We start from the raw sequence: 13,702 nt of genomic DNA, 5'->3' as shown, positions 1-13,702 counted from the left end.
CAATAGCGACTATGACATCTAAACGGTTAGCCAGAGGGAGGGGGTTCCCGCTGCCGCCCCGATTGCCCCCCACCTGTGGCGGATTTCCGGCGGGTGCCGATCTTTTGCCATGGCAGCCGGAGAGCACAGATAATGATAATAAACTACAATACATAAGTATTGCATGAGCAATCCAAAGATCGCATTTTTAAGTCCACTAGGGGGACTAAAAAAAAAAAAAAAGGTAAAAAAATGTTTCATAAAATGTTAAAAATATGGTAAAAAAATTGAATAGCAAAGTTTAAAGAAACCCCCTTTTCCCCATTAACACAAAAAATGATGTAAGCAATAAAAAAGAAAACATTATTGGTATCGCTGCATTCGTAAAAGTATGAACTGTTAAAATATCAAACCGCCGGGGAAATGCCGTAGGAAAAAAAAAGTTGTGTAAGCATTTTTGTTTTTTGGTTACCTCACTTCTTTAAAAAAACTGGGAAGAAAAGTGATTAAAAAGTCGCCAAAATGATATAATGCATCACGCCCCACAGAAAAACATAATGGTTAGGGTATGTTCACACGCCCAATTTACGGACTTAATTCAGGCGTTTTTCGCCCGAAATTACGGCCGGAAAAACGGCTCCAAAGCGTCGGCAAACATCTGCCCATTTAATTCAATGGGTCTTACGGTGTTCTGTGCAGACGGGCTTTTTTTTTACGCGCCGCTGTCAAAAGACGGTGCGTAAAAAGACGGCTGCCTCAAAGAAGTGCATGTCACTTCTTGGGACGTAATTGGAGCCGTTTTTCATTGACTCCATTGAAAAACAGCTCCAATTACGTCCGTATAGGACGCCGCGAAAAACATGAGTACGAGCAATTACGTTTGAAATTCAGAAGCTGTTTTCGCCTGAAAACAGCTCCGTAATTTCAGACGTTATTGACGTTGCAGTGTGAACATACCCTAAAAGTACAGCTAACCCTGCAAAAATGAGCGGTGTGAGGGCTTAATCAACAGAAAAACAAAAAAAGTTATGTCTCTCAGTATAAAAAAATTTTTTAAACAAATATTTGTTTCTTTGTAAAATTAGTAAAACTACTTACATTTGGTTTGGCCACAATCTTATTGATCCGCAGAATAAAGATAACATTTTGTTTTACTGCACAGTGAATGCCGTAAAAAACGAAACACAAAAACCACTGTTTTTTTTTCTTATTCCACTCCACAAATACTTTTTTTCCGTTTCCCACTACATTATATATTATATTGCTATGTGGATGGAAAAATAAAAAAGTTATGGCTCTTGGAATACAAGGATGGAAAAATTAAAAGGAAAAAATTTAAATTGGCTGTGTCTCTAAGGGGTTAATCAACCCTAATTATTTATGTAATGTGCAATAACTAACAGCAATTGTAATATGAATATATTATTAATACGTTTTCAATTACACAGAAATATCCAGTGTAACTATCTGACTCGTCTCAGATTATAGAACTCTGCTGCCCTCATGTGGTCACAGTTGTGTTTGCAGTAACTATTGTATTACTATAAATCTGTCCAGATGTAATGAAATAAAGCCACTGCAAATTTCACCATAAATCATGTTACATGCGGATTGGGCTGCGTATTCTACCCTATACATTGAAAGGGCGATATTTTCCGCAACATAATGAGCATGCAGCGGATTTTATAAAACCCATCCACATTTATTGTACTGTACAATACCATGGATTTGCGGTGGGTTAAACATGGCCTGAGAATATGAAACTCCATACCCTCTAGTTCAGTTATTATTTCATGACTAAAGATCTTTATAAAGAAAAAAAACATTAAAAACCTCTTTTATGAAAATATCCATCTACATAGAGGTTTTATGATCAACAACTGCACAAGTAAGTTCCACAAAACAATCTGGTTTCCACCTGCATTCCGAGCTGATAAGTTAAAGGGGTACTCCCATCTCAGACATTTATAAATGTATATGTATGTATATAAATGTATATTTACATATGTCTGAAAAGTGTGGGTCCCACCTCTGGGGTCCCCTGACCTCCGTCCTGCATTTATCTGTGAGATGGGAGTAACCATTTAAGATTATTACACTGGATAGAGTTTCCTATGTACTGAAATACTCTTTCATTGGATAATAGATAGGATATAGGTCTGTGGTAACTGATGGGGTTAGAGTCTATGTACACTTTTGAAATCATGTGGGTTTTTTTTAATCAAAAATGTCTATCAGTGTGTTTTGTGCAACTTTCTAAATACGTCTTATTAAAAATAATTTTTACTTTTTGAGATTCAGCTGCTTTGTATTCTGTATACAGAGCAGCTGTATCTAACCTGAAGTCCGTGGGACTGACGGGTTCAGCGACAGCGGCTTTTGCGTGTGTATGACACTCAGGAACCACCTGTTATTGATCACATCTAAATTATGAATTTAGATTTGATCGGTAACTGCTCGATCCGGTCAGCATCATAATCCCGTCAGTGCCGCTGACCTGACGGATACAGGTTTCAGCGCTAGATACAGCTGCTCTGTATACAGGATTCAAAACAGCTGTATCTCAAAAAGTACAAATAATTTTTAATAAAAACGAATTATAAAGTTACACAAAACACACTGATTGTTATTTTTCTTAAAAAGAAAACAACACGATTTCAAAGGTGTCCATAGCCTTTAAATGATAAAATGTTTTGATTCTTAAATAACAAAGTGCACTATGAATTACTTGCAGATTGGATTTGTGCTGTTTCCTCCTGGAGGTGGAGCTGAGTGGAACCAGAATGATCATGGTAACATCATGTTCATTACAATGTGCTACTGTTGGCACTACGCCTTCTCACTCTTGATTGTTGGTGTGAATTATGGCATTGTAACATGGTGAGTAACATTGTGTTACACTTGTGTATTTAGATTAAGAAACATTAGACACAACATATACATTTTTTGCTCTGGATTTGTGATGTTTGACTCAATGTCTCACAGTATAATGGGTGGCTTGGTTTCACATGGCCACAATACGGAAAAACACTCCACCTCTGCCCCGTTCTCCTGAACCAGTTGTGTTGGGTCTTGTGGCCATAATTCGATTTGTGTGACACCCACCTTACCACCTCAAATTGGAAATTTGATTTCTAATGGAAACCTATAGAAGCAGACAGCTGTTACACAAGAGAGTAGAGTGCAGAGCTTAAATCGCGCAAAAATATAGCGCGGTGCAATAAGTAAAAGTGTTTGTAAAACTCAGCGCATCCTTCACCTGGATTTATAATCCAAGTACTACAGGAGAAGTGGTGTCCTTCGGGGACATCAGCAGTCGATCTAACATTCGATATAAAGTTATGCCATTGTCATACTAAAGCAGTCGCATGGGCTTCATGGTCTGCAGGGCTACACTAGAGTTTGTACCGACGCTGAATGCCTGCGTGCGATAATGAAGCTGGTCATAGATGGTCCATTTTTGTGCTTAGGGCTCATGCACACGGCCTTGTTAGGGACCTGTGCTGTATGGCGCCATAATACAGCACTCATAGATTGCTATGGCACCATAATGAGTCACAAATAAGAAGAAAAATTGTGGTACAGTATGTTCCATTGCTTGGCCAAGCTGGCATGTTTATGGGTAAGTTAGAAAAGAGAGAACTGTCGGCTGATCCACCATTATCATTATAAATGTAACATGTAAACAGTATCTGAAAGACAAACGTATTATCAGGAATAGTAAGGTTTTATTTAAAGAGAACTTGTCACTAGGTCATATAAGCTGAATTGCTTCACTGCCCTTAAAGAGAACCTTTCACCTGCCCATAGATGTGCAGCTGAGTGCAGCATGTAATGGGGAGGGCTGAACAAACCCTGGGGCACGTTACATTTTTTTCTACCTCCCACCGTTATTTAGATATCGGTGCCCTAAACTGTCAATGGGGCGTGTAACGGCAAGGGGGAGTGTAACATCGCTGTGACACTGTCCAATCAGCTACGGACAGTATCACAGTAAGAGCTCGAGGGAGGGGAGCGTCCCTGGAACGGGGTGGGGGGTAAAAAAGAAAAACAGCCCTGGAATCAGGGAGACAGAACTATTCAGGTCAGTAAAGCAGTTCAACTTATATGACCTAGTGACGGGTCCTCTTTAAGAACAATCAAAAAGGATGAGGAAGATGGGAATCGGTTCTGTCCTAACAAAATATCTGTGTGTGTTTGTGTGCGTGTAAATGGCCAACGCAGAGCAATGTTACATATATTGGCCCACATTTACTTAGATTGGGTTTTGTGTGTAAATCCAGCCTTACGATGGAACGAGATATAACAATGTTATTTGTGGTTTTCCATAGGACTGGAGGTAAAACTACTGAGATATTTTAACGCAGAGTTCACATGGTGCACTGATAGTTTAGAGGAGTTGTTGTCTCATCAGAGACCTCCCTTTCAGAATGCAGCCCCTTCGACCCCCCCCCCCCCAAGGCAGACAGCTAATTTTGTCAGGGAAAGCCTTGTATGGCTTAATGTAGTAACCCCACACTCTATGACGTCCATTTGTCCTAATAGGACATATTGGCAGGGGTTGTCTACATGAGACAACCCCTTTAATGATAAATTCAGCTCTGCTACATTTTTGGCTGGACCCTGTCATCATGTGGACAGTTTTTTTCATATATGAAAACAATTCAATAACGAAAAGAGGACCTGTCACCTCTCCTAACATGTCTGTTTAGTAAATACTTGTATTCCCCATAAAAAAATTGTTATGGTGCATCTTCTCTTAAAACTCTACATTGTGCCCGGTCCTCTTTTATTCCTCCTAAAAAATTATGAATAAATTGACAACAGGTGTTACCAGTCGGGTGTGTGTCCTCACACAGACTGACTATGTCCAATCAGTGCTGACAGATCGAGACTGTGTATGGACACGCCCCTTTGACAAGGAGAATGGTAACACCCAGTGCTCAATTTATTCATACATTTCCAGGAGGAATAAGAGAGAAACGGCACTATGCAGAGTTATAAGAAAAGATGCTCCAGAATTGTTATTTCGTGCGGAATACAAGTAATTACACAAAAAGAAATGCCAGGAGAAATGACAAGTCCTCTTTAAACTCAGTTGCTGCACAATTCCTCCATGTTGGTGATAGACCAAGTCCTGTTTATTAGTATTATGTGCGAGAGCAATGAGTCCGTGTCGACAAGTGTTAGAAACATGTTTGTAAGGATGTAGACAACCTGGGGAAATATTAATAAAAAATCCAATAGTCTCTAAAATCCAATTATCTGGCGCCATGCAGCTTCATGTATCCCGGAGCCTTCTTATAATGTTACTGAATGTCCGTGTAATGGCCGGAAGGAGGTGAAGGGAAAGTGAGCCCTAATCTACCCACCGCCCTGTCCCTGCCTACTTGCAACGACTCGCCCTAGGCGACGAGGTACAACTGGGCGGCGGTCCCTACGCTGTCTAAGTGCACAGGAAAACAAACAGGGAACATGCAAGGGAAGGGGCAGTAGCCACGGAACGCCACGAGGAAACGGAGCGGCGAACGGACAGTCAGGACCAGGACGAAGTGCGTACACCCAAGCGGGCAAGGAGACAGAAGCAAGCCAGGGGCAAAGCAGGTCAAGCAGAACTGCAGCAAGGCAGAAGCACGGCAGAAGCAGGCTTTAGCAAGCAGCAGTGGGGCCAGGAATCCAAAAGAATTACAAGCACTGAGGGAGAGAACAGGGCAGGTAATAAAGGACAGGGGGCGGAGCTAACTCCGACAGACCAGGCCGCGATAGGCTCTCCCACTCCTGAGCCTGCCACCCTGGTTGGTGGGAGATGGTGTCAGTCGAACAGGTCTGGCCTCAGGTGTGGATTGATTAATCCCAGGAGTATACCTAGATGAAGTACCTGGCAGATCCCTAACAGTACTCCCCCTTTTATGAGGGGCCACCGGACCCTTACTAAGGGGACCCGGTTTAGTGGGGAAGAGAAGGTGGAACCTCCTGATCAATACCCCAGCGTGAACATCACGGGCAGGTACCCAAGTCCTCTCCTCCGGCCCGTATCCTCTCCAATGGACCAGGTACTGGAGGGAGCCCTGGACCATCCTACTGTCCATAATCTTGGCCACCTCGAATTCCACCCCCTCAGGGGTGAGAACGGGAACAGGAGGTATCCTCGAGGGGGACCAGGACGGGGAGCAGCGTTTAAGGAGGGAGGCATGGAAGACGTCATGTATGCGAAATGATGGGGGGAGCTCCAGACGGAAGGATACAGGGTTGAGGACTTCAATGATCTTATAAGGTCCAATAAATCGGGGAGCAAACTTCCTGGACGGGACCTTAAGGCGCAAGTTCCTGGACGACAACCAGACCAAATCCCCGACGACAAACCGGGGGTTAGCAGAACGTCTACTATCCGCCTGAATCTTTTGTGCGCTCTGGGACGCCTCTAGGTTCTTCTGAACCTGGGCCCAGACAGTGCACAGTTCCCGATGAACATCCTCTACCTCAGGATTATTGGAACAACCAGGGGAGACGGAGGAGAATCTTGGGTTAAACCCGAAATTACAGAAAAACGGGGAGACCCCTGACGAGTTACTGACCCGGTTATTCAAGGAAAATTCAGCAAGGGGAAGGAATGAGACCCAATCGAATTGACAGTCAGAGATGAAACACCTTAAATATTGTTCCAGGGATTGGTTGGTCCTTTCCGTTTGGCCATTAGTTTCGGGATGGAAGGCGGAGGAGAAGGACAGATCAATCTCCAACTTTTTACAAAAAGCTCTCCAAAATAAGGAAACAAATTGTACCCCTCTGTCAGAAACGATATTGACTGGGGCCCCATGGAGACGCAGGATGTGTTTCACAAACAAAGAAGCTAACGTCTTGGCGTTAGGTAGCTTCTTAAGGGGCACAAAGTGGCACATCTTGCTGAAGCGGTCGACAACCACCCACACCACCGACTTGCCCTGAGATGGAGGCAAATCGGTGATAAAATCCATGGAGATATGGGTCCAAGGTCTCTGGGGAATGGGCAAGGAACGTAGTAGGCCCGCAGGTCGGGACCTAGGGGTTTTGGACCTAGCGCAAACCTCACAAGCGGCGACGTAAGCCCTAACGTCTTTAGGCAACCCAGGCCACCAATAGTTTCTGGTAATGAGGTGTTTGGTGCCCAAGATGACCAGATAGAGCGGAGTCATGGTTTTCCCTGAGTACCCTCAGCCGGTATTGCAGGGGAACAAACAGTTTGTCCCCAGGGACGTTCCCGGGAGCTGCACCCTGATCAGCCGCGATATCAGAAGCTAAATCAGAATCCGTGGCAGAGACGATTATACCAGGGGGTAAAATACAAGCAGGATCCTTCTCAGAAGGAGGATTGGCTATGAAACTACGTGACAGAGCATCAGCCTTAATATTCTTGGACCCAGCCCTATAGGTAACCAAGAAATTAAATCTGGTAAAGAATAGTGCCCACCGAGCTTGTCTAGGATTAAGCCTCCGGGCCGATTCTAGGAAAACCAGATTCTTGTGATCCGTAAGGACCGTTACCTGGTGTCTGGCCCCCTCCAGGAAGTGCCGCCACTCCTCAAAAGCCCATTTAATGGCTAGAAGTTCGCGGTTGCCAATATCATAGTTACTCTCCGTGGGCGAAAACTTCCTAGAGAAGTAAGCACAGGGGCGGAGATGGGTGAGGGAGCTGGTACCCTGGGACAAGACGGCCCCCACTCCCACCTCGGAAGCGTCAACCTCCACAATAAATGGCTCCTCTTGGTTGGGCTGAATCAGCACGGGGGCCGAGATAAAGCACTTCTTGAGGGTCTCAAAGGCCTGGACGGCCTCAGGGGGCCAATGGAGGACATCAGCACCCTTGCGGGTAAGGTCCGTAAGAGGCTTAGCGACGACCGAGAAGTTGGCAATAAATCTCCTGTAATAGTTGGCGAACCCTAAAAAACACTGTAACGCCTTAAGGGAGGCAGGTTGGACCCATTCCGCCACAGCCTGAACCTTGGCAGGGTCCATGCGGAATTCATGAGGAGTGAGGATTTGCCCTAAAAATGGTATCTCCTGTACCCCAAAGACACATTTTTCAGTCTTAGCAAACAGATTATTCTCCCGAAGGACCTGGAGCACCTTCCTGACATGCTCCACGTGGGAGGACCAGTCCTTGGAAAACACCAGTATGTCATCAAGGTACACAACAAGAAAATTACCCAGGTACTCTCTCAGGATTTCATTAATAAAATTCTGGAAGACAGCAGGGGCATTACACAACCCAAAGGGCATGACCAGGTATTCGAAATGACCCTCGGGTGTGTTGAACGCAGTTTTCCACTCATCCCCCTCTTTGATGCGGATAAGGTTATATGCCCCCCGTAGATCGAACTTAGAAAACCATTGGGCTCCCTGAACCTGATTAAAAAGATCCGGAATCAAAGGAAGTGGGTACTGGTTCCTTACGGTGACCTTATTCAGGTTACGATAATCAATGCACGGCCTAAGACCACCATCCTTCTTCCCCACGAAGAAGAAGCCAGCACCTACAGGAGAAGTCGAGGGGCGAATGAAACCCTTGGCCAGGCATTCTTGGATATACACCCTCATGGCTTCACGTTCAGGACATGAAAGATTAAATATCCTACCCTTAGGAAGCTTGGCACCAGGCACCAAATCGATAGCGCAATCGTAATCTCTATGGGGGGGCAACACCTCGGAGGCCTCCTTAGAAAACACATCGGCGAAGTCCTGAACAAACTCAGGAAGCGTGTTTACCTCCTCCCGGGGAGAAATAGAGTTAACAGAAAGACATGACATAAGACATTCATTACCCCATTTGGTGAGATCCCCAGTATTCCAATCAAACGTGGGATTATGCAACTGCAACCAGGGAAGACCTAATACCAGATCAGACGATAATCCCTGCATCACCAGTACAGAGCACTGCTCCAAATGCATGGAGCCAACAAGGAGTTCAAAAACAGGAGTATGCTGAGTAAAATAACCATTAGCAAGGGGAGTTGAGTCGATTCCTACTACAGGGATAGGATAAGGTAAATCAATACAAGGCATCTTTAGAGACATAGCAAATTCCGCAGACATGATATTAGCAGATGACCCTGAATCCACGAAAGCACTGCCCGTGGCAGCCCGGCCAGCAAACGAGACCTGAAAGGGAAGCAAAATTTTATTGCGTTTCACATTAACGGGAAATACCTGTGCGCCCAAGTGACCTCCCCGATGATCACTTAGGCGCGGAAGTTTTCCGGCTTCTTATTCTTGCGCCTGGGACAGGTGTTCAGTAGATGCTTGTCGTCCCCACAGTAGAAGCAGAGACCATTCATTCTGCGAAACTCCCTACGTTGTCGAGGGGACATGGAGGCCCCGAGTTGCATAGGTACCTCCGAGTCCTCCGTGGAGGGGCGAGGAGACGGGACCTCGGGGGGGATCGCAGAAAAGTCAGAGGGGAGCACACTGAAGCGTTCTAGCTGACGTTCCCTGAGACGTCGGTCAAGTCGTACTGCTAGGGCCATAACCTGGTCAAGGGAGTCAGACGAGGGGTAGCTAACCAGCAGATCCTTCAGGGCGTCAGATAATCCTAACCTAAACTGGCACCTTAGGGCCGGATCGTTCCACTGAGAAGCTACGCACCACTTCCTAAAATCAGAACAGTATTCCTCAACCGGTCTCCTACCCTGACGTAAGGTCACCAGCTGACTCTCGGCTAAGGCAGTCCTGTCAGTCTCGTCGTAAATGAGTCCGAGGGCAGAGAAAAAACGATCAACAGAGGAAAGTTCAGGGGCGTCAGGAGCCAAGGAGAAGGCCCACTCTTGGGGCCCTTCCTGGAGTCGGGATATGATGATACCCACCCGCTGGTTCTCGGAACCTGAGGAGTGGGGCTTTAGGCGGAAATACAGTCTGCAACTCTCCCGGAAGGAGAGAAACGTCTTACGGTCCCCTGAGAACCGGTCAGGTAACTTGAGGTCGGGTTCTAGAGGTGAGGTGAGGGGTACTGCTAAAGCAGCGTCACCCTGATTGACCCTTTGGGCCAGGGCCTGGACCTGTAGGGAGAGGCCCTGCATCTGCTGGGCCAGGGTCTCAAGGGGGTCCATGATCGCGTCAGCGTAGGAGAAATGGTAGACTAGGTAAGGGCTTGTAATTATGTAATGGCCGGAAGGAGGTGAAGGGAAAGTGAGCCCTAATCTACCCACCGCCCTGTCCCTGCCTACTTGCAACGACTCGCCCTAGGCGACGAGGTACAACTGGGCGGCGGTCCCTACGCTGTCTAAGTGCACAGGAAAACAAACAGGGAACATGCAAGGGAAGGGGCAGTAGCCACGGAACGCCACGAGGAAACGGAGCGGCGAACGGACAGTCAGGACCAGGACGAAGTGCGTACACCCAAGCGGGCAAGGAGACAGAAGCAAGCCAGGGGCAAAGCAAAGCAGGTCAAGCAGAACTGCAGCAAGGCAGAAGCACGGCAGAAGCAGGCTGGAGCAAGCAGCAGTGGGGCCAGGAATCCAAAAGAATTACAAGCACTGAGGGAGAGAACAGGGCAGGTAATAAAGGACAGGGGGCGGAGCTAACTCCGACAGACCAGGCCGCGATAGGCTCTCCCACTCCTGAGCCTGCCACCCTGGTTGGTGGGAGATGGTGTCAGTCGAACAGGTCTGGCCTCAGGTGTGGATTGATTAATCCCAGGAGTATACCTAGATGAAGTACCTGGCAGATCCCTAACAGTCCGGCTCTGTACTCAGCGCTGTGAATGATTGAATGTTAGTATCCAGATATGTTGCATTTGTCACTATTGTGTTCTCTTTTATAAACTACAATCTATTCTTTCTTACCAGGGTGGTTAATACAAAGTTGAAATCTGTACAACCTATGGAGATGGAATTACTAAAGTCACGGCAGAGAGATCAAGACTCTGAGGATGATATATAGTCTACTCTGCTGCTAGCCATAAGAATTATTGTTGTTTCATGATTTTGGACCGTATCTCATGTACTGTATAATACTATAGATTCTCAGTAGTCGTATGAAGTGACCAAACATGTATTGTTTAACTTCAAAATCCTAGAAGACTTGTCCTCCCCATTAATATGTATATTTTATGGTAGGAAAGTATTTGTCCCTTATTGCATATTTGTCACACTGAATGGTTTCTGATCTTTAAACAAAATGTCAAAATGTAAAATAGTCAAAGGAACCTGAGGAATCACAGTCTATGTCATTATTAATGCATTGATCTAAGGGCTCCTGCACATGGACATATTGGGGATCCGTATGCCACAAATACAGAAACCCATGCATATAAATGTGGACAGGAATACTGCCATATTTTCATACAACTTTATATGGCTTTTTTTTTTTAATTATAAAAAAATCTCTGTATACTCAATCGGATGCTCTATATCAGATTGGGTTATGGCGCAATATACAGCACCCAGTATGGAATGCTGACTACAATGCAGTACAAAATACAGTTCCATATTACACACCATAAGGTGATCGCCAACTCCCATATTACCCATGTAAAAATGTCTCCCTGCTAATGCCTCATGCACACGACCGTTGTGCCACTTGGGCCGTTTTTGACGGCATCCGAGTGGCACCCGATAATCTTCACGGACCCATTCAATTTAGTGTGCATGAAGCGTTAGTCACTCAAGCAACTGACCATATTGTGTTGATAATTAAATTGAGCCAATTGGATAGAGTGAGGTTTCCAGGCATGCCTGTTAAATCTAAACGTTACTGTATATTGAACCCTAAGGCCTCATGCCTACAACCTGGAGGCTGTACGGCAACATAGGGAGTCTTATACAGCTGTGTACTTTGGAGCCTTAATGTGCCGCTGTACAATACTTCGACAAGTGCCGCATGGGCGCAGCTATTGGCATTCCTTCTAGAAGAGAAAAGCTACGTACATGTGGCATCCAATGGAGATATATGGAGGAACTATAAAGGCTCCTTTCACCTCTATGGGTGCCTTATTAAGGCTCTGTACCAAAGAAGCCATAATATGGCCGTGTATATGAAGCCAAAGAGTGAGAGTGAACTAGTCACCACAATGATTCTACAAGAACGCTATGTCAGGGTCGAGGGATATTCCAGAAGAAGAAAAAGAAAATAAATGCTGGAATAATATCAGTCAGGAAGGGGTTACAAGGCTCCTGGAGATCATGAACCATTCACTGTAAAACATGAAATAATAGGGAACATGTAAAGCAAACACTTTTAAGTATAACTGTGTAAATAGTTGATAATATTTTTTCTCACTTCAGATTGACGTGTTCTGATTGAGGATTGATATATTTGGAAACACTGCACGTTTTATGAAGATTTTACTGCACGGTATCTCACACATCCTAGACTAGTAGGCCATGAACAGTTTACATTCCGGCTCACCCTACATCATGACATCATTACACATAATATAATTGTGCTTTACATTTAGACCGGTTTCACTCGGCCATAACAAAGGTCCATGTTAATGCCGCAACACCAGGACATCGGCTTTAGGCCTTATTCACACGGACGTGATTTCCACGCCCGTAGCACGGACGTATTATACGTTCGTGTGAATGAGGCTTTAGTTTGTAGTTTGATATTTAATATGTATGATTGTTCTTATTTAGACTGGACCAGAATCTTTATAACATTCCTGTGAATTTTCGGTAAATAGTTTCACTTTATAAAACATTCCATAAGGTGGTATCTCGGAGCATGCATTCAAAGTCATTATCACTATGTCATATCTATAAGAGCTTTATCTGGCAAAATTATAAATTGTATAGCTCAGTGACTTATTTTTGCTTTAGAAAAGGAAAACAATGAGAGCTTATTAGAAAGTGACTGCTGTTTACCTTAAAGTGAATGTCCACCATGAATACTATTTGTTTTTTTTAAATCTTTTATCTAAATAGGTTCAATTTTCTGTGCTAATTCATTTCTTAATATATATTTATATTGTTTTGATACAGGTCTGCAAAACCCTTGCATAGACATAAATTTAAAACATAACGTACTGTCTGCCTGCAGCCACCACTAGAGGGAGCTAACTGCATACTGTTATATGTTGAACTCAATAATAAGACAGTATGCAGTAAGCTCCTACACCCCCCCTAGTGGTGGCGGCATTTAGCCACTAGACATATATTTCACAAAAACAGAGCTCTGACCATTATAAAAATCTATTAAGAAATTAATCAATACAGAGTTTTTTTTAACATACACAACTGCACGATTATAAAAGGTGGAGATTCACTATTTGCACTATGTTGTGCATCCCTATTATAGTCACTACCAGGTTTGTGTGAAACAGATACTAATGACATCGGCGGGTGAAAGTTGTTTTAATAATTAATTTTGTCGATTTATGGCAGATGTTGTCATTAAACATACTAAAAATTTGTCTCTTACCGAAACCCTACATCACCCAGTGTCACCTGAACTTTTTTTGGACAGACAATACAATACCAATGCGTATGGGGGGGGGGGGGGGGGAGGGAGGGGGAGGGTGGCAATAATACCAATATGCTGTATCCCATAAAAATACTCTGGTAATTCATTTATTTATCTGCCTGTAAAAGTGATTATTCGTCTGGTTGCTATAGGTTACTGCCGATTTGCACTCATTGATTTATTATTACCACTCCAGGAATAAATATACACCGTGTTATAAGTGCAGGGCCTGAGGGGAAGGAGCATGAAACAGGAATTCAAAGAATTCCAAAGATAGAAGCCATGCCCC

General features: G+C 44.4%; 1 protein-coding gene across 1 annotated transcript in view; it reads left to right on the top strand.

Annotated features, from left to right (window-relative positions):
* The window catches only part of TMEM45A (transmembrane protein 45A), a 31,703-nt gene extending 18,275 nt beyond the window's left edge, over positions 1-13,428 (top strand). Inside the window, exons 5-6 of the mRNA XM_075850892.1 lie at positions 2,714-2,859; positions 10,797-13,428. Coding sequence (XP_075707007.1) covers positions 2,714-2,859; positions 10,797-10,890 — 240 coding nt within the window. The 3' untranslated portion in view covers positions 10,891-13,428. The remainder of the gene's footprint in view (positions 1-2,713; positions 2,860-10,796) is intronic.
* Positions 13,429-13,702: the final 274 nt, after the last annotated feature.

This window comes from Rhinoderma darwinii, chromosome 2, assembly GCF_050947455.1.
Source record: "Rhinoderma darwinii isolate aRhiDar2 chromosome 2, aRhiDar2.hap1, whole genome shotgun sequence".
Lineage (NCBI taxonomy): Eukaryota > Metazoa > Chordata > Amphibia > Anura > Rhinodermatidae > Rhinoderma > Rhinoderma darwinii.
This window is presented reverse-complemented; position numbering and strand designations above follow the sequence as displayed.